A 20,308-nucleotide genomic window follows, 5' to 3' on the forward strand; every position below is an offset into this window, starting at 1 on the left:
ATCTCACACAGGTTTAATTCTATAAGGCAAATTTCATGGTTCTACCCCATTTATAATAGATACCTGTTAAATGAAAGCACATCAGTGCTAATGTCTTTGGTGGAAAGTCTAAAATGATTGTTTAAATAAATGCTCACAAATGCAAAATCTATCTATCTATCTATCTATCTAAAATACCTTTAACATCTCAGTCTATGCAGAGTGATATAAAATGCCCTATAGTTAATTTTCAGGGACAAAACACTAATCTTGACAATAACCTTTTTATTTACTGTGTTAATGGCACACAGACATTAAGTACCTTTTTGTAATTTTTAATAACATGAGCATTTACTGAACAATCTGTCAAACTACCGGCTTTTATTATTTTATATTTTTATTTTTTGAAAAGTACAATTTTATATACTCTGGTTTCCCTCCCATCTGTGTATGTCCTGATTACCTACGGCTTGAGTTTTTATAGCAGTGTTTTTAAATGTGTTTGTTGAAAATTTAAAGGTCAAACTTTAACTTCAGATCAACTCCACAAATACAATTTTAGTAGAGATTCTCCATAAATCAGGTTTTCTTTTAATCCCAAAGGATACCAAACATTACAAACAAACTCTAATAGGCATCCTATGAGATACTGACATGAAACAAATTTGCTGAAAATTAACAGGTAGTCCCCATCTGGTATTTGGAGGTGGGAAGGACAGGAAATGGGCTTCAATTTATGAGAGCAAATGGCAGGAATTCTAAGTGCAATGTTCTGTTTGTGCTTATTAGCTTATGTTTCCCAAATCTTTCCCTCTGGATCCTCTATTGCTTTCTAAGCTATTCTCTTGGGAGATACAACTGGGGCATATTTGGAATCTCAATTTGTTGAGAAGAGACTAATCACTTCTAAATTTTACTTAAACTCCAGTTGTCACAGTTATGGCTCTTGCCATCTTGATCAATCCTAGTGCCTGAAAATGGCATTTTCTCACAAAGTAACCCCGGCGCATTGCTGAAAATGGAAACACAGTACAAAGCTACAAAGAAATACAAAAGGAAGCACCAGAAGAATACATCCAATTCTGTTTTCATCTCCCTACTAAACGTCCTACAGATGAAAACGGGATTATTTCAAAGCACAGACATTTAATTCTTTACATACTCAATTCATAACTTTTAAAGAAAATGCTGGCGTACAGTTTATAAGGTTCTTCCATAGAATTAATTTGACGTAATGCTTAGACAGTATGCTTTGACCGGCTTCTCTATTCTACCCTTTCGTATAAGTATCTATCTAGATCTTTCTTACCACACTGCACCTGCTTACTCAAACCAATTGAACATGCTAATGAAGAGTTTAAATCATATTTGTTAAAAAGTACATCATTACTAAGGGCATATAGTATTTCAAATTACCTGTACACAGAGGCTATAAAATAAGGGAATTGAGCTACATAATCTCCAGCGTCTCTTCTAACAGCTTTAAGATTCTATGAAATCTGTATGTCTTTCCAAACACAGTGATAAAGAAGATCCTATTATAATGCACATCGTTCATTCTCAGGCCCTTGCTCTGCAAACATCTCCAACTAGACTTTTATTTTTAGGAAGGTTAAACCCCTTTGGCATCTTGCTTATAATATGATTATTTAAAATATATTCATTATTAAGTTAAACATTATGCTAATCCAAATATAATTTTCATAAGTTTTCCATAAGATAAATCTAAATCCAAGGAGTTGTATTTTATGGCAAAATTTGTTTCCTAAGATTCTAAATCTTAGGTACTCTGTACCAACGTACACATTTGGGGGAATGCTTGGTTACTCCTTCTCTGACGCCCTTCTGTGATTCAATCTCTCATCCTCTCCAGAGATTAAAATTTGTAGTATTTGTGCTTAGACACAGAAGGAAAAAGATACCAGAACTGTGTTGAGTTCCAGAGATCTTAAACAGGGCATTTTGAAAAAAAACTTTAAACTCAAAGTGAAAATAAGAACTAAGGTACTTCAAACAATTCATTTTTCCAAAAACAAATTAGGCTGCCACTCTTCACAGGAGACTTTATATTCCCTCTTTATATGAACACTATCAGATTTTAAGCCATACTACCTAAAAATTAGGGGAGAAACACAGTCCTGCCTCTTAGTATTTTATGAAGCCACAGAACTCCCTCTGGGAATCTCATGAACCATACAGAAACTGTCCCCATACATTCCCAAACAGTGGCTTCTATCCTCAAGGTCTGCACAAACTGTGGAAGACCCTCAAATCTGACCCAAGGCTTCATGGGAGACTAAGGCTATGATTTCTGCCTTTTATTCATCATTGACAGCTTTTAGCTAAGACTTCCCCATCTACTAGATAACTATAAACCAATGTCATCTGTGGATCAGTTCATAAAGAAAAATCAGATTAATCTGGCTTCATTTCTATCAATGTTATGAAAATTCATCTCTATTTCTATTATGAAAATTCTTTACAGTTTAGGAGCATGCCATCCGCTAATAATCATCTCTTTAGAAGTTATAATGAAATGCTAAAAAATAAATTTGGATGGGTTGTACAGTATGAAATGAAGAGCTCTGTCCATCCCTAGATGTGTGCGCTGTAGGCTCAGCTGGTGACCCTGCAGACAGGTGGACAGACCAGGTCCCTAAGGCCCATTCTAGAATGGCTAAACAGTTATCTACACTCGCAGCACTCTCTAAATTCAGGCGATTTGGGGCCGTCATATAGCTGAGTTTAAAACACTATAGGTCTATAGTCCTAAATGGTGTCATCTTCAAGGCCGAATGTGGACTTTAAAACCTCAACTGAAGAATGGATACCATAAGCAAACATGGTTAACACTTCCACGTTGGCAAGATCAACAGCTCTGTCTATTAACTCATTAGACCTTGTTATTGAAATTTCCCTCTTTATTTAACTCTTAAATATATGAAGAAATGGACAAATGAAAGCAACAGTGAAAAAGTATGGTTCTCAAATGTAACACAATTGAGACAAAAATGAACAGCATTAGCCAAGTGAAATACATTTGTAATTACGGAAGGAAAATATAAAATGTGCATAGAAGTGCTAGAAATACGTTATTAAAGCTTTTGCTTAACTAAGATGTTTAATTGGATCTTTTTAGTATTTTTTAGATCCCTAGGTCCCTTATACCTTCAAGATGACTGTTCTGCTTACAAACCTAAGTTTTGTGCGTATTGAAGAACATTATAAAACATAAAACTGTGTAAGATGGCTTAGAATATCACTAGGTTTTCTTAAAGAAAAATTCGGAAGTAATTCTGTCAGGTAAGCTAAAAATGCAGACTAAGAAAATATTTTATAAAGTGAAGGTGGTTAATGGAAAAGACATTGAGAAAGGCTCACATCTTGATGAGAGTCCTGTAAAACATCTTTATTCTGTTTGACATTATCTAGTCTAACGTATTGTAGTTGGTAAGCTTGCAAACGAAATTTATTTAAAAAAGCACAAATCTTGAGTCTGCCTCCATTTCCACTTTAAAATACGTTGTAGCTTTATAATAAACGTAGTGCTAAAATATTCCTTAATATGGTCCTTTAATCTTTTTGCAAATGATAAGCTTTTGGTTGTTTCTACTAGAAATGAAGTTTAAATCAAAATCTTTTAAGCACACAAACTTTCTTAGACCATGTGGCATGAACAAGTGAAATTTCAATCTCTCAATGCCCATATTTTAGAAAAAGTTAAGGCATATTTTATAACTAAGAACTATTTTACATGTTTTATAAGTATTAACGCATTTAATTTTCATGACAATACTAAGAAATTGGTACCCCCTACTTTAGGGATGAGAAAATTGAGGCACTGAGTCAGTTACCCAAATTCATACTGCTGGTTATGACACAGCTCACATTCCTGACTCCTGTGATGCTAGGATTAAATTAAATTAAATTAAATTAATTAAAGTGTCGGTAAAGACCAATGACACACAAAAACATATGCTAAAAGCAATGAAATGAAATTTTTGAAGGAATACATAACCCCAAGAAATAATGTTGCTAAGAAGTAAAAAAAAAAGAAAACCAAAAAAATAATGAAATCAAGCTCTGTCATATGTTAACATAACCCAGAAGTTTCAATACAAGGGAAATTCCCATTGCGACAGAGTTCACAAAGTTAATACTTGTTTTGTTTAGTTCCACGTTTTTGAACTGCCTTGGAACAAATACCAGATTGACAGTAAAACGGGACAAGCCTGGGATAGTCAGTGGTACCTAATAATGTGTATCCCTTCTTGTTATCCAGATAAGAATGTGATCTTAAATGGCACTAACAATTAAAGCTTTCATCTTTTCCTAACTTCCAACTCATCATTTTGTTTGCATCTTTAACCCATCTGATTAAATTAAATTAGGTTAGCATTTCTATGTGAAATATTATAATTCTAAATAATCAATTTTTTTAAAGAAAATGATGACTAAAGAGAATAAAGTTTTAGAGCAAGAATGAGCGAAAGAAAAAAGACTCCTAAAGGAAATCAGCCACCTTCTCTACAGTGAAAAATTCTGCAACCTTATGAATTGTCCATGATGAAACTGTGGCACCCCGGAATAATACTGCATATTAGAACACAATACAATCTTATATTTCTGTAGCGCCCTTCGTGCAAGCATCCCAGGGTGCTTTACAATCATTATGAGTTAAAATTAAAACTGAAGCACATACAATTCCTAGTAGAATCATTTTAAAAATGCTAAACAGAACAAATAACTTTTAAGCCTAGATTTAAAAGTCCCAGCAGCCAAAGCGTTCCTTACTTCAATTGGCAATGAGCTGCAGAACTCGGGCTACGGCTCTTTCCTGTTATGTTAAAGGCTCTCTTATGTTTTTTTATACTCAGAGCATGTTACAATCAAGCAGTTTCCAATGAAAGAGGGAAACACTGGGTCCATGTATCCATTTGTTTTGATCATCTGAATTTGGAGGGGTTTTGTTTGTTTATGAGTTTGTCTTGGGCCCAAATCTGACATGAATTATAGCAGATCTGGAAAGCAAATCCAACTAGAACCCAACTTGAAATTTAAGTAGTAACTGAGAAGAAAGGACATTCAAAAAGTCCTCTAAAACTAGTTCTGCTTCAGCAAGAAAATCAGTTTGATTAGTGTAATTTGGTTGAGTTAAAAAAAAAATTAGAAAATAGGCTTTCTTTTAAGCCATGTCCACGCCTAAGCCTTGGGTGTATTTATCATTCTGTGCATCAGAAGAAAAAAGGGGGCCAATACTCTCATGATATGATAATTTTCCTTGCATTAGCGATTTTGAGGTCAAAGGAAACCTGTTCAGTTCTGAAACAAGGTATAGGTAAAAATCTATTAAGTGAAAATAAAGTACTTACATATTGTAAGCACTCTCTAAATTGGCATGGCTTAAAGTAGCTCATGTTTTACTATTGTGAAAAGATAGTGGCTATAAAATATTTGAGATCAATCCATTTTAAGATGCTTTATTAAGTTTGGCTTTTTTGAATAATATATCTGAAAGGTTATAAGGAGCTAACATCAAACTACAATAAAATCTTTATGTATCTAAGTCACCTAAAAATGAGCCTGATTTATTAACTTTAAAAAATGAACACTTGCAATTTGAAGGACACTTCTATTCTTGATGATATACAACATTAACACAAAGCAGCATTTCACTAAGTTAAAAGAGGAACTAGAATGTCATGACTGCTTCAAAAAAGGAGGCAAACTAAAGTTATTTGGTATAAGTTTTGCAAGTCACACAACTACCCATATAAGACTGGTTTGCATTTCCTTTATGGATCCCGCCACTACAGTAATACAATCACTGAAAGCAGTAATAATATTCAATTATTATCAAGTACTTCAGCGCCTGGCAGAGCCGATATTCATAACCTAGGGTGCCTGTTGTCAGGAGGGGAAGGACTGGGGAAAGTTCAGTAAGTCTAAAAAGGAAAGAAAATTCTCTGTAGAGCTTTTCCTCAAAATTCATGCTATTTAACCACACAATTTATAATTTTATACTGGGAAGAGGCAAGTACAGATACCTTCATGCATATCTCAAACGGGAGCTGCCAGTTATACCTTCATCTATCAGGATCAGGACAGTCTGATAAATAAGGTCTGTATTTGCAAACAGACCCAAGAAATTCATTGCCCACTGTTACCAATGAACATGCCTATCATTACCTTGGGGTTCCAAACAAAGGGCTGTTAGCGCAATTCTACCTGCTGGTCTTGAGGATGTTGAGAGGACAGGAAAGAGGACTGACTGCCAAGAAGTGAGCGTGCTGCACAGTAAAATCTTCTGGAACCTCCGAAAGCTCATGTTATTCCAGAATTCACTCCCCAGGGTCTAGATCACCACATGGGGTAGTGAAATGACAGTACTGTCATTTTGAAACAAGTCAGTATACAAACAACACATCCAAAGCACAGAACCAAACATGTTAAAGAAAATTTTCAGTAGTGAGAATAATTTAAAACCTACAAGTAGTTATCAGTACTGCAGAGAAATCAAAGTATGTTAGGAAACTTGATAAATTAATTTGAGAATAGAGTTTAATTTTTCTGTTGTTTAACCTCCTTAGTCTGTATGTGTGACCAAGAAGCCTTATTTAAACTTACAGGCTCTGGGTAGGAAATCTAACCCCTCACTCTTCTTAAGCAGCTATGTAGCATTTAAACATTCTATGCCTCGGGGTCCTCATTTGAAAATAGGAATACAAAATTATCAACTACTTAGGGAGATAGAAGCACTTTTAATATATCAAAAACACTAAATGAAAGTTAAATATTATTTCAACTATGAGGGTGTGCTCTCCTTAGGATGCCTGGCGTACAGCAGACTCCAATACATTTCTTTTTTTATTTTCTCTATACATGTACATGTGTTTATTTGGTTTCCACTTTTTGCCTTCACAAAATTAAAGAGGCTTAAAATTTAATAAAAATAACAAGTTTAAGATAAGGACTAGAAACAAAAACTTCGTAAAGAACGAAGATAAATACATTCGGAAAAGAAATCAGATGATTGCTGCAATGAAATATTGAGCAATACTAATAATAATAATGCAAAAAAAGTAACATTCACATTGTCAGATAAAAATATGTCTATCATAGAATACTTTGATTCTGAGGGTCAGTATGAAGTCATCATATGTAATGATCATCATTACATATGATGACTTCATACTGACCCTCAATTTCCAATACATATTTTTAAATGAATAAATATATGAACATGTCAATCAAACTCATAGGTTAGACTTGCATGGGAAGTACAGTATATAGATACTAATGCTGAATATTCTGGGAGAGTGTGAATCTTAATGTTCATTAAAATTTTTAGGAAATGTCATTTCAGTCCAAAATTATGCAAGTATAGGTTTTTAAAAAATGTATCTGTAACATAATAGATTTTGCTGTACCAGTGTTACTTATAACACAGGCTGAAATCAACATAACACATAAGTATATTAAATGCCTATGGAAATGACTGTCAAGTTACAGGGAATCATTATGGTTAAAGGACAAGCTTCAGGAAAGCAAGGAAGTTTCTTTTTAAAATCTGTTTTGCAGTAATTAATAAAGAAAGCTAACATATAGATCTTCAGAGGCCATGAGGAAAAGGAAAATTGAAAGATCTATCTCTAAATTACTTTTAAACGAAATGTTACAATTTATGTTTTTTATATATAAATATGTATATGTATTCATAAAATACATATATATATTTTGCTACTTGAAAGTACAAATGACAATTCTCACAAATTGTGGCTTGGAGATACCTTTTCCATGTGAAAAATAAAATAGAAGACAATCCAGTGCCTTTAAAATGTCAAAGTTGTGTCTCTGTGTGTGTGTGTATATACGTGTGTCTGCGCGCACGCACGCACTTAAGGTGTGGTGAGGGACGGTAGGTAAGAATGCACGTACCACATTGAAATCTCTCAGGAATATCTGACCTAAACATTTTTAGAAGGAAGACGTTAGACTGGCAGAATTAACAGCTGACCTTTTACTTATGGTAGTTTTAACAAAATGAATCTATCCCTGTATCAGTATATTTATCCAGTATTTAAATTTAATTATTAAAACTCCAGGGAAAACTAGTTATCATGATTTAACGTTTATCCAATTTACTTTCACACTCTGAAAATTTTCCTGACTGTAGACTTCCTTGTGCCCAAGTCAGACTTCATTCTCTCCTCCCTAGCTGCAGTTCAGAATGCACCATCCAACTTTCCTAACCACACCCACTGAAGAAAGCAAAAGTTAACAAGACACCCAGCCTCAGATCTATGATAAGCTAAGCATTTCTCAGGTCGTGGAACATTTTACAAAAATGAACGCATGTTACAAAGAACTGAATAAATGAACATCAATTTGGGCAAATTTATGATAAAAAAAAAAAGAGGTAACAGAAATAAAGGTATGAGTTGAAAATCAAAGCATATGCCCACTTATGGGATTTCTGCAATTGCTGGAACTTACAACTATTATCAAAGAACACCCTTTTCACCAAAACTTAATCATTCATTTAAAAACCAACACTTACTTTAAGATGTATCAGTGAGCAAGGACATAGGCTAAGCAAGTCAGAACACTGGGTCAGTCATTTACTAGCACCTATCTAGACTTTTCTTTCTTTCTTTTTTTTTTTTTTTTTTGTTGCAGTTTGGCTGGGGCTGGGTTTGAACCCGCCACCCTCAGTATATGGGGCTGGCGCCCTACTCACTGAGCCACAGGTGCTGCCCTATCTTGACTTTTCTATAAGGAACCTGGCTCCTTTATTTGTCAAAGAAAGAACCTGGGAAGGAAAATCCCTTCTAAGGATCCAAACCCAAATGAACATTAGTTTAGCGAGTGTCAAACAATCCTCCTAACAGCATTGGAGGCAGAGCTTGTCAAAACTCCAGGAAAATTCCTGGTGGTTTTTCAATCTCACTCCACCAGCCTCTACTCTGTAAAGAAGAAACCTTGCCCACAGGGGAAACTTTCTGCTAAGCAAAATATTTAGAGACCCTGTAACTACACTGGCTATATCAGGCATATATTACCATATTAAAGAAAATCAAACCTTTAATGTACAGTAAAATACTGCAATTCATGTTGAATTCTATGCTAAAAATTCTCACAGGAATGAATCGGAACTCCACAGGGGAAGTAAATCCTTTACCATTTAGCATTTCTTAGTGTTAGGTCCCGTTTTATAGAAGACTGGGGCAGTATTCATTTCCTAGCTTTTTTACCATAACATCTTCATCACCAAATCTCAACCGCAAGACAAAGAAAAGAGTAGGATGGTGCCTGTGGCTCAGTGGGTAGGGTGCTGGTCCCATATACCGAGGGTGGCGGGTTCAAGCCTTGACCCTGGCCAAACTGCAACAAAAAGATAGCCAGGTGTTGCGGTGGGCACCTATAGTCCCAGCTACTTGGGAGGCTGAGGCAAGAGAATCACCTAAGCCCAGAAGTTGGAGGTTGCTGTGAGCTGTGTGACGCCACACACTCTACCGAGGGGGATAAAAATGAGACTCTGTCTCTACAAAAAAAAAAAAAAAAGAAAAAGAAAGAAAAGAGTAGTTTTGTCAAACTTAGTATACATTTTGGGCATAGGTTTTAGGGAGCCTACATCTCTCATCTTTAGTAACTTTGGACATAAAAAATAGGCAGCATACTATTAAATATTAAATTAATTTAAAATATTTGCTGCCACTGCTAAACTATGCGTAATTTTTTTCAAAAGATTTTTTAAAGGAAAGGAAGACTGTAATTATAACTGATGTTGAAATTATAGCCTACTTCTATCACTTAATGATTACTGTGGGGTCTCCAGCTACATGAGACCATGTGTTTTTCTGAAGACCTCGGCATAAATTCACCAACGTATGACTCCAAAACCAAGTCCCGAATTTCATTTTGTCATTCTATTTAATGTTATAATTGTCTGTACGCAATTCATTTCCATGATAACATTAAGTAAATTCACAATTACATTTATAAGCTACAGTGAGGTGGAGTTTATTGGCTGAATGTTGATGTCATTTGCCAATTAGTTCTCACTGACTGTATCAATAAATATTTGTACTATCTTACTCTTCTCCAGCTCAAAGAGAATGGTGCAAGTCTTTGAATTTACAAATCGATGGGATATTCAGTAACATGAAGGCACATAAAAGATTCCTGTGTTATGTTTTAATTGAACAACAAAAAATGTGTTATGTGTTATTTCAAATTTTCAGATACTAGTAACCAAGTAATCTATTACCTGGAGTTGTCTACAAAACACAGAGTCACCTGCTTTACTGCATCTTCCTATTGATTTAACTGTGTTTAATTAATTGACTTTTATTCAATAGTTACAAATTCATAACCTCTCTATTCTAAGTGCCAGAGAGAAAAGACAAGAAGATTAGCTGAAGGAATAACTGAAATGACAAAAAGAGTTTGCTCTGAATTGCAAGAAATGGACACTTAATAATACAGAGAATATTTAAACTGTGGCTGTAGGTTACTTAGAAGAATATAGAAAGCTATTAATTATAAACTTAATTCTTCATTCCTAAAACTGCTAAAGCAAACATCAGAGTAACATTGTTGGACTGCAATATAGCAAACCTGAAATGTGTGGGGTTTCTATAACATAGTAGCACAAAAGCATGTGAGTTTCCTTCCAAAGGTACCTAGTAATCTTCATGAGCCTCACATTAGAAATACATTTTGATTGGCGGGGGGTGAGGGGGGTCATGGTGTATGGCACACGATTATATGAAGGACTCTACCTAACAAATGCAATCAGTGCAACCTAATTCTCTATCCTCAATGAATTCCAAACAATTAAAAAAAAAAAAAAGAAAAGAAATACATTTTGAGAATATCTACTACTCAAAATATGGTAGAAATAACACTCTGAGAATCTCTTAATTGCAGAAATATTTACAGCAAACTCATATAATTCATGTTCAAATGACTGACAGACTAATACTCAAGAATTACATTTAAAACTTAAAAGAAAACTTTAAAACTTTAATAAAAATATAGTTAGACCAGTACTTCAATTATACAATATCATGGAATGGCTTTAAGATGGGTTTGGGCACTGAGGGGATAGACACCATTACAACACATTTACGTCGTGACCACATAAGTGGCCCATTAAGAACATGTTTCCACAGATTCTGTTTTCTTTCTTTTTTATTTGAAATCAGCTAAGGTTTATTGAAAATGGTGTTTGGTTTTAAATTTAAAAACAGGTAGGTAGTCTCTACCTAAGCCCTCTACCAAAATTCATTCTAAAAAATGTAGCACAATAATAATAAACCTAAGTCTCATTCCAAAAATCCCCAATGAAATGATAGGCATCTCAGAGGAAGAAAATAAGATTCCACTTTAAAAACAGAAAAGAGAACCAATGTCAAAAAACTGGTTACAAATAATAACTACTCAACCTTTAATGACAGGTAAGAGATTATTTTTATAATTATTTTTACTAAATACTTTTCAATTTGGGGGGTAAGGAAGAAAGTATCCAAGAACTGTACTCTTTTTTTATCAGATAGCATGTTGAAGTTATGCATGTTAACACTGACACTGCCATTCCCAGTTGCTGAAGCTTCACAAAGTAGAACCACCTTGACTCTTCCTTAAATAAGGACATTCAGGAGTATGTAGCTACCATGCTCAGAACACTGAAATGAGGAGTCTAGAACTAGCAAGCGAGTCTTCTGCTTAACTGTTTTTCCTGTAAATAGTCCTTTGGCTCTTTCCCCCAAGGGAGAAAAAGTGTATAAGCTCTGCTCAGAATGAATCAGGCATATTTTAAAAGGTCACCAGTGGTCAAGTCATTTTGCATTTTTGGCAGATTCTTGCTTCAGATACCAGTTGCATTAAACTAGGGAGCCCCATCAAACCTGGTATCAGGGCTGCCCAGGCAGTCATGTTATTTCTTACATGCTATGCTAAGTACCTGTGAAAGGGGGCACTCCTTGGCCAATGAACTCTGATTCATATCTTTCAGTAAGTCCTTCAGAGCATTCCTCACTGTGGTGTGCGACCATTGTTCTGGAGGCAAGTCTTCTAGTTTGGGGCAACTATTGGAGACATAGATTAGAAAGGGGATTATTACAAGATTGCATCCCGCTGCAGAACATTCCTTTAAGACAGACAGATTTCATTTTGCGCATCAAACAGATGCATCTGGAGATTGCTCTCGGTCTCCTGATTGTTCCGATTAGTTAATTACTTTATACAACACATCTGCTGTATCGATGCATGAATTATACATCAGCTGCCTGTGGTGGCTATTTTTTCATGTTACTTCTACCTTCCTGCTCTGATGCGCTTGGGAAGACAATTTAAGGTGTACCGCTTTCTCACGAGCCATCGTGAAAAGCATTAATGTATTAACTGATTTCCTTTCACTACTCTGTTCATACGAATTAAAATGGCAAAAAAAAAAAATTTATATAAATAAATAGGATCGTGGAAAGAGTGAATAAGACATTCTTTCAGAAAATGTACACAGATGGCAATGTTCATGATATGCAAAAATATTTTTTTCTTAAGTAAACTTTATGTAAAATGCCTTCTTGTAATGCATCATTTAATTCACTAAATGTAAAAAGTCTTGCCTTTTGATAACCTACATAAACCCACAAATCTGGGTGGGGGGGTTGCTTTTAAATTATATATTTAAGTTAGGGGCAAAAAGCAGAAGAGATAGATAATGTAACAAAACTGATTTGGATTAATCTTTTTAAAACATAGGGTAATTAAAAATCAAAGGCTGACCAGAGACACTGTATTTCAAAAGACTGCGTAAGAAGAACATTTTGCATAGAATTGCTGCTTTGACTCACCTGTGTAACTGAATTTTCAACGTGACCACATGATACACGTCTTGAAGCATATCTGCTACTGTGGCATCAGGTGCATCTGTCACATAAGACAGTGGAACTGGATTCCACTTTCCAACCTGGATTAGCCCTATTCCAGATAAAGAGAATAAGTCACTAAATATTTCACCCTCAGATAATATATCTAGTAGAAGGTTGGGTTTTTTTTTCTATTGCCCCTACCACAAGCAATATTGTTATTTGTTTGAATGATTCCCTTCCCTCTAAAAGGCAGGTCAATGAAAATATTCACAGCTTAGCTTTCCAAATTGTGAAATTATGTAAATGACTGTAGGGTTGTTTATTATTTTGGAAATAAAACCCCATCAATAAAACCTATGCAAAAGGCCACATTTTCCTAACTTATAGGAAGTTCTAATAAGACATAGCTGAACCAGTTCTAAATAGCTTTACGATTTAGATAAGATTCTCTATTGCAGTGGGAATCAGCATTGAAAAATACTTTACAGCCCATAAAACCATCAGAAACAGAATAAAAGAAACAGAACTAGATATTCAGTCATAAATGCAAATTGACTCTCAACAGTCCATCTGCTCAAATACGCTCCTCACTTCCTTGTGGGTCCTCAGTGGAGCAGATTATTAAGGTCAATAAGCATACTAATGATTCAGCTGAAGTAATTTAAAAAAAAAAATCTACCTCGACATTCCACATGAGCAAAATGTGTGTTAACTAAACCAAACTGAATTAAGCCAATTTTTTAAAGCCACAGTCTATAAAGAACTAATGTAATACACAGGCTACAGTTCTTTGAATAAAAAATATTCAGTGCTTTTTCTACAAGGTAAACAAAGAATGCCAAGCAATTTTTCCAACCCCGCATATGCATTATTTACCTTTGGCCTGGGCAGCAGAGCTGTGTGAATAACCTAGAGACAGCAATGCCATTTCTATCAGCTGGTTGAAAAGCATATCCTTTCTCACCAACACAAATTCTGCATGTTCCTCCTTACAATCATACTCGATGGCGTTTTCATAATGTTCTACCACACAGAAAACTGGTAGCATGGTTCCTATCCAAAAGATAGAGAAAAAGAGGTAGAAAATCAACAATCTTTAGAGATATAATCTAGGAGGAGGGAAAATTACACCATGAAAATAAATTTTCACAAGAGTAAGAGAAGGGGAGACTGCTTCCAAGGCAGACTGGGTACAGAACCTCAAGCACAGGCACACAAATACATACTTTATTTTATAAAGCTGTAAGAGAAATATGCAAATAGAATGTAAACTTGGACCTAAGGTAACTTGGGCTTTGCTCTAATATTAACAGTGCATTTTCCAAAAGCAATGAATGCAGAATTGCCTCTCTGATCAAATAAGACCACTGAGAAAAAGAAGTGAGTCTCCTCTGATTTGCTGTGAGTGGTCTACAACATGCAAACGTAATTCACTATAGTTATCTTCAGATGAACCCACCTTCCTGCTGCCTATACAATTTTGTTAGTAATAAACTTTTCCTATTTGTATCTAAATTATCTTTGACCATAAAACTGATGCACATATTAGATAATTTCAATATGTGCAAACTGTAGATAAATAACATTTGGGTTTATGGTAACTCATATAATCTACCTGGCGAAAGAGATATCCCAGAAACGGTAAACCTTTGAAATCAACATTTTTTGTTACAGTAAATGGGTTAAAATGAGAGAGAAAAAAAGGAAACTGGTCTCATCAGGACATATTAGGATAAAGGAATCTGTATAGATTTGATGTGTTCTCTTTTTATTTACTTTAATCCAATGTAATAACTCAGTAGCTAGATGATTAATAAGCACAGGGTATACCACAATTAGAAAAAGGCTGCTTCTAGAAACGGAAATCGCGGAATGCTGTGGTACTCAAGGTGTTTACGCAGTGAGTGTACTGTCAGATTTCCAACGGTAACAGAAAAGGGTTAAAAGCAGATGCATCTGAATTGTACTGTGGCAAACTGCCAGGAGGGCATCATCTTTAGCATAAATGATGACAAGGGTTACTTTAACAGGGCACCCAGGATCCCCAATTAGTCCTACAACATTAATGCCTCTATAAGCTCTGTCCTCTGGACTCACAGAATCCTACCAACTTCTGAAGATGTCTAGTGCATACCAACCGCAGTTAAAAATCAGGGTATCTTACTGACACCAGAGAGGCCCTTTAAAAATTCTCTATTTGCTTGCTTCTAGTGAACAAGAGCCAGCAATAAAACAGCTACATTTTTCTACATGTGTGTCTTCACCAAAGCTTCAGTGAACTGTTCACGAGAGATTCAGGCTCTGACAAACAAACCCCTTTAGGTTTACTTAGAAAAGCTCACAAACTCATTCGGAGGTACCAACAGGCTAGGAATGAAAAACAAGCCGCAGAGCTTGCCAATATTTTTGTCATTCATTCAGCTGTTTTATACCAGTGAGAGAACCCGTCAGGGATCAGAAGACGACTTGGGGAGACCATAGCAAAAATAGCAATATGCAAACTAGTGATTTCTTCCTTGGCTTGAAGGTATTTTGGCAAAATTTCCTAAACAAATAAAAACATTCAACCCCCTTTTCTTAGATGCTTTCTCATCTCAGCAACAATTTTTATCTAGCACCTGTCAAATAGAAACCATGCACATAAAAAATAAGATGGAAAAAAACAAAACACCAAAATGCTTTAGTAATTTTCTTGTTTAGAGTAAGCAGAGGCCCCTTTACAATTAAAGTATATTTTAAAAATATTTCACTATGAAAATAATACATCAAAAAGGGGGAGCATTGCAACAGGAAGTGAAATTACTGTACTTGGGTTCCTTTTCCCCATCTTGATGTCTTCAAAGAGTTGGGTTAGTACAACAAAAACATATACGATGATTTTTTTTCTCTTAAAGGATGAAACAGATGTGCTCAACTATATGTTGCTCCTCAGACCTATGAAATAACGGTAGTGCTTTTAAAACTATTGAAATATATTGCATTTATTTTGGACTTTACTGATCAAATTTAGAGTACTCTGAACATAATAAAGGCAGCTACAGATAAAGTAACAACAGTATCATCAAATTATGAATTTAGCTGCTAAATCTTAGCAAACTGTTGTGGCTGCCCTCCTGTTACTGAGAGTAATGCTGAACAGAAGCCTTTCTCTGAACTGATGATTCCTGCTAGTGTTTGGCGAGACTTCCAACTATAGCAACTTCATAACCTTCCAGCATTTAAAGGGGAGAGCATTGGTCACTGTTGAATGCTAAAAATATCACATGATTTAAACCTGAAGGCAGTCTTAGAAGCTTTTGCTGAAGGTTTATGAGCCTGTGTAAACAGCACGTCTGCCATAAGGAGCAGTGAAGTCTGTAGAATCCTTGTCTAAAACTGTCCTGGCATTAAAGTTTGCTGTGCAAATATCACATAATACCAGAGACAGCTGAAATCTCCTATTTAGGAATTTATGGAACTTATATGTTTGCAGGCGTCAGAAAGTCTTTTTTATAGAGCCCCAGCGCTTCACAGTACAATATTAATGCACTCTGTTTGAAAAGCCATAATAAATTATATTTTTAATGCTCTTATCCTGGCTTTCTTAAGATGCATACATTCTTGGCAAACAATCAATAAATAGGGTAATCATGAGTAGAGGCCAAAGAATTTGCTGAAGTGCTGTTTTTCCATTTTTAATAGATAAAGATCTAACAATACGGACTGCTGTGTCTGTTCATTTCAGGATCAATATATTCTTTGTTTTCGGCAAACCAAGGAAAAAATAAATGATTGTATGATAAATGTTATGCATCAAACACAATGAAATTCCTCTGCCTTCTAACTTTATCTACTTAATATTCTTGGTTGCTAAAATATGGCATTTTTACCCATTGCTTAGCAAATGTAAGGAAAATCTGATGCCTATACATGTTATTCAGAGACAAAATAAAGCCCATTAAGAGGCACATGCATTATACTCAAGATAGGCACTGCTTTACACAGTGTCGACCACTAAGTTATTAAACTTTACCATTTTAATACTGGCAGAAAAAAGTCACATAGTTAACACATTTTCCCCTTATAAATTTGTCTAAACTGCCCTTCCTTTACCAAAAATACCTAATTATAGCAAAAATTAAAAACTAGACTCTTCAGGTTTTCCACTGTTAGCTAATAAATTTACCCTTGAGAAAATGAACCGCAAAAAAAATGAGATAAAAAAACTTCTCTATCATCTTATATAAGATTTCCATACTCTCTATAACTGCCTTACAGCTAATAACATCACAACAAAGCTAGGGCATTTCTTAAACAACCTGTCTCATTTCTAGTCAGGGTGAGTTTTAAGCAATAGCTACCTACATATCTTCCACTATAATAACACCTTAAGTACGGACTCTTCCTTTAACTAAGACCATTATATTTAATTCAGTGCTTATTTTCCAAAAATATCCACTGAGTCCAGTCTGTAGTAAAGATGCTCCACCCAAGTATGGAGCCCGTACTTTCAAAACGTGATTAATACTGACAACCTAGAACATAACTAAGCCCAAAAAAGAGAAACAAGGAAAACACAAAAGCATGTTCTGTCACGCCACCCTCACACAATGTGACCCTGGGTAGACACCAGGACTTGCAGCTTTCCAGGATTTGGCTCAATAGTATTTACCTTTCCTAAGGTTGGTTTTCATCAGATGGCCCGAGTGTTTTAAAGGCACTCCCTGCATTTTTGCACCTGTACTCCCAAGCCTTCCTCTTCCTAGCGGGCTCCCATTCTGCTCCAGGCGGGCAATCTTGGCTGGTGGACCCTTTGGATCGCTCACATTGTTAGACATTTCTGAATGTTCTTTCCCCTGAGTTGCCTCGTTCAAATGATCCATACTCAGTCACTGTCTAAAGATCACCTGCCGGAATTTAAAAAGAAGAAGACATGTTATAACTGGGTAGGGATCTATGTATGTTTCCCTTGTAAATGTTTTAAACTCTAAGAAATCTCTCTCCACAAATACAATGTATTCACAAAATTGCATACCTAAATATAATACAGATGTCACTAGATAACAGTACTATATTTTTATTCAAATTAGCAGAATTTATGGAAATTATACCAATACACATAAATAAAAAGGTAATTTTTAATCTATAAACAAAATTAACTGGGAGAAAAGGGCTTACTTTTAGAACATGAATATAACAAGTATAGCTAAAAAGAAAATAAATTGTATTTATGTATCCCCATTTTAAAAAATTAGAAACTCATTACAGAATACAACAGTATCACTTTAATAAAGAATGAAAAGATTATCATAGCCCCAAATATTAGTTAAACTTAATGGATATGTTTAAATTTTTACATTATTTTAATCTCTATGAGAAAAAAATACATAAAATATCTCAAAAGAAGGTAGCCAACATCTACCTGCTTTTTAAATTCCCCATTGGCTTTTTGTAAGTTAATGTACAGAAAAAGTTTTCTACTATCAAAACTCTTTAAGTTTTCAAGGATTACGTGACCTGTTAAAGATCTAGTCAAGTCTTGGCCCAAACATGATTGGATCATTTCACCCCCTAGGCAAAAAGGAAGAAGTGGAGAGTTTCTTCAAATATCCCAGGTGCAGAAACATTACAACTCATGTGTTTTATAATTAATATTTAGGTGTCCATTAGTAATAGAATGCTGCTGACAATTTAAATAGTAAAAAACTCGTAAATACTTTGTGACATGCACATTAGTTGAAGTGCCAGGCTTACTTTTAAAAGGAAATCCTTGATCATACTGGAAAAACACAATCTCCAGTATTCAAAAATAATCTCAGTAGGCAATGAAGTTAACATGGTAATTAACTTCAGAAAAAATTAACAGATAATTATTTGTAGTTATAATGTATTAGACATCAATTTTCATACTGTTTATAATAAAGTAATTAGTATAATATCAAAGTTACTTCTAAAATACAGTTTTGATAAGAACAGGTAAGAATTATTTTGTAAACTTTCATGGTACTTGAGATACTGTGCTTTCCAAACTAAGGGGATCAACCATATTTAGGAAAACCAGAGAGAATATGATAATTACCATTTCTTCCAGTTGCCTAGTAATTTGACATAGCTCTTACTTAAAACAAACAAAAAAAAAATTATTTATACCAAAGTTGGATTTGGATTTATTCAAAGCCAGTTTCTCATTAGCATAGTTTTTTCTATAAACACTTTTTCTTCTGTTTAAACCAGTCTACTTCTTTGCATATAATCAAGAAAAGAGGGGTAGCAATGTTAATTTGGAGGTTTAAAAGCATCCTTAAGGATGCCAATTGAAGAACTATAAAGTTTGAGAAATAATAATGGCTATTTATCTTTGTACTCCAGAGTGGCACACACAACTAAAGGTTTACCGCTGATCGAGGTCCCATCTGTTTTTGGTTATGAGGTTCATTAACAATAAATGTGCCTTTTTTAACCATTTTTTATCAAGATTACTCTTTTCCATGATATTAAATTGTAGTGTAAAGCCAAAATTAGAGAGCAATGACTATTAACTCATTCAAAACACTCCTTACAATGTTTTATGTGGATTATAATACAGAGCTGCTTTTTCTGAAATTTGTTGCTTTATCTGAGAGCAAAAGATGAATTTTAAAACACGTGATTTGAAAAAGGAAATCCTTAACCCTTGGGGCAATTTAAGAGGAAAAAAGGAGAAAAAGTAAACAGCATCAAAGTTAATGCTATAAAACATATTAAGTAATCATGAGGCTTAACAGCACTATAAACTGTACAGCAAATGAAAGTGGTAGATATAATTTAGTTACTGTATTGACAATCAAAATATCATACAGGTCATGCAAAATTGTCCTTTGAATACCCAGTTACAAGCATCTATTAAACACTATGTCACCCCCCCCCCCCGTAAAAAGCTTTACATTATAAAGCAAAATTACATGCACATAAAACACCCAATTTCCTCATTTAAACTCTATGCCCAAGGCTAAAGTTCACCAAACCTCAGTTTGGGATTGAAAAGAGCAACCTCCAACAGGCCTGCCCCGACTGACAGCAGCAGGAACTAACTGTGGTCTCAACATTTGCCAGCTGAAGAGTTTCTTTTGAGTTACACATGTTAAAATCCGTTTAGTGTAACGTCTGGTTGGCACACAAGATGCAAGCTACTTTCTGAAAATCCCATTTCTCTGCCTATAAACTAAGACCATACATGATAATTACTGAATAAAACAGTGAACTCAGTCATAGCAATTATTTCCTTTAAAAAGAATGAAAGAAAAGAACGAAATTCCGGCTTCAAGAACCTATTTTTTGCAACGTGGGATCCTTTTCAATGAGTTTCTAGCTGGATCGCCTCCCTCGCCCCCACAGAAGCCTATAATCACATTTTAAGATTGTGCCCTTATCCATTCCATATGGCCGGCACGATCCAGGCCAAGCTTTCATTGTGACCTTTTAAAGAGACAAAG

General features: G+C 34.9%; 1 protein-coding gene across 7 annotated transcripts in view; it reads right to left on the reverse strand.

Annotated features, from left to right (window-relative positions):
- SATB1 (SATB homeobox 1) overlaps nt 1-20,308 on the reverse strand; it is a 97,856-nt gene that overhangs the window by 55,348 nt on the left and 22,200 nt on the right. For all 7 annotated transcript variants that reach the window (XM_053598469.1, XM_053598470.1, XM_053598468.1 and 4 more), the window contains exons 2-5: nt 17,509-17,743; nt 13,734-13,910; nt 12,840-12,966; nt 11,948-12,071 (exon numbers count right to left, since the gene is read on the reverse strand). In XM_053598469.1, the coding sequence (XP_053454444.1) occupies nt 11,948-12,071; nt 12,840-12,966; nt 13,734-13,910; nt 17,509-17,719 (639 nt within the window). In that variant the 5' untranslated portion in view covers nt 17,720-17,743. The remainder of the gene's footprint in view (nt 1-11,947; nt 12,072-12,839; nt 12,967-13,733; nt 13,911-17,508; nt 17,744-20,308) is intronic.

The sequence above is a fragment of the Nycticebus coucang genome, chromosome 8 (genome assembly GCF_027406575.1).
Source record: "Nycticebus coucang isolate mNycCou1 chromosome 8, mNycCou1.pri, whole genome shotgun sequence".
NCBI lineage: Eukaryota > Metazoa > Chordata > Mammalia > Primates > Lorisidae > Nycticebus > Nycticebus coucang.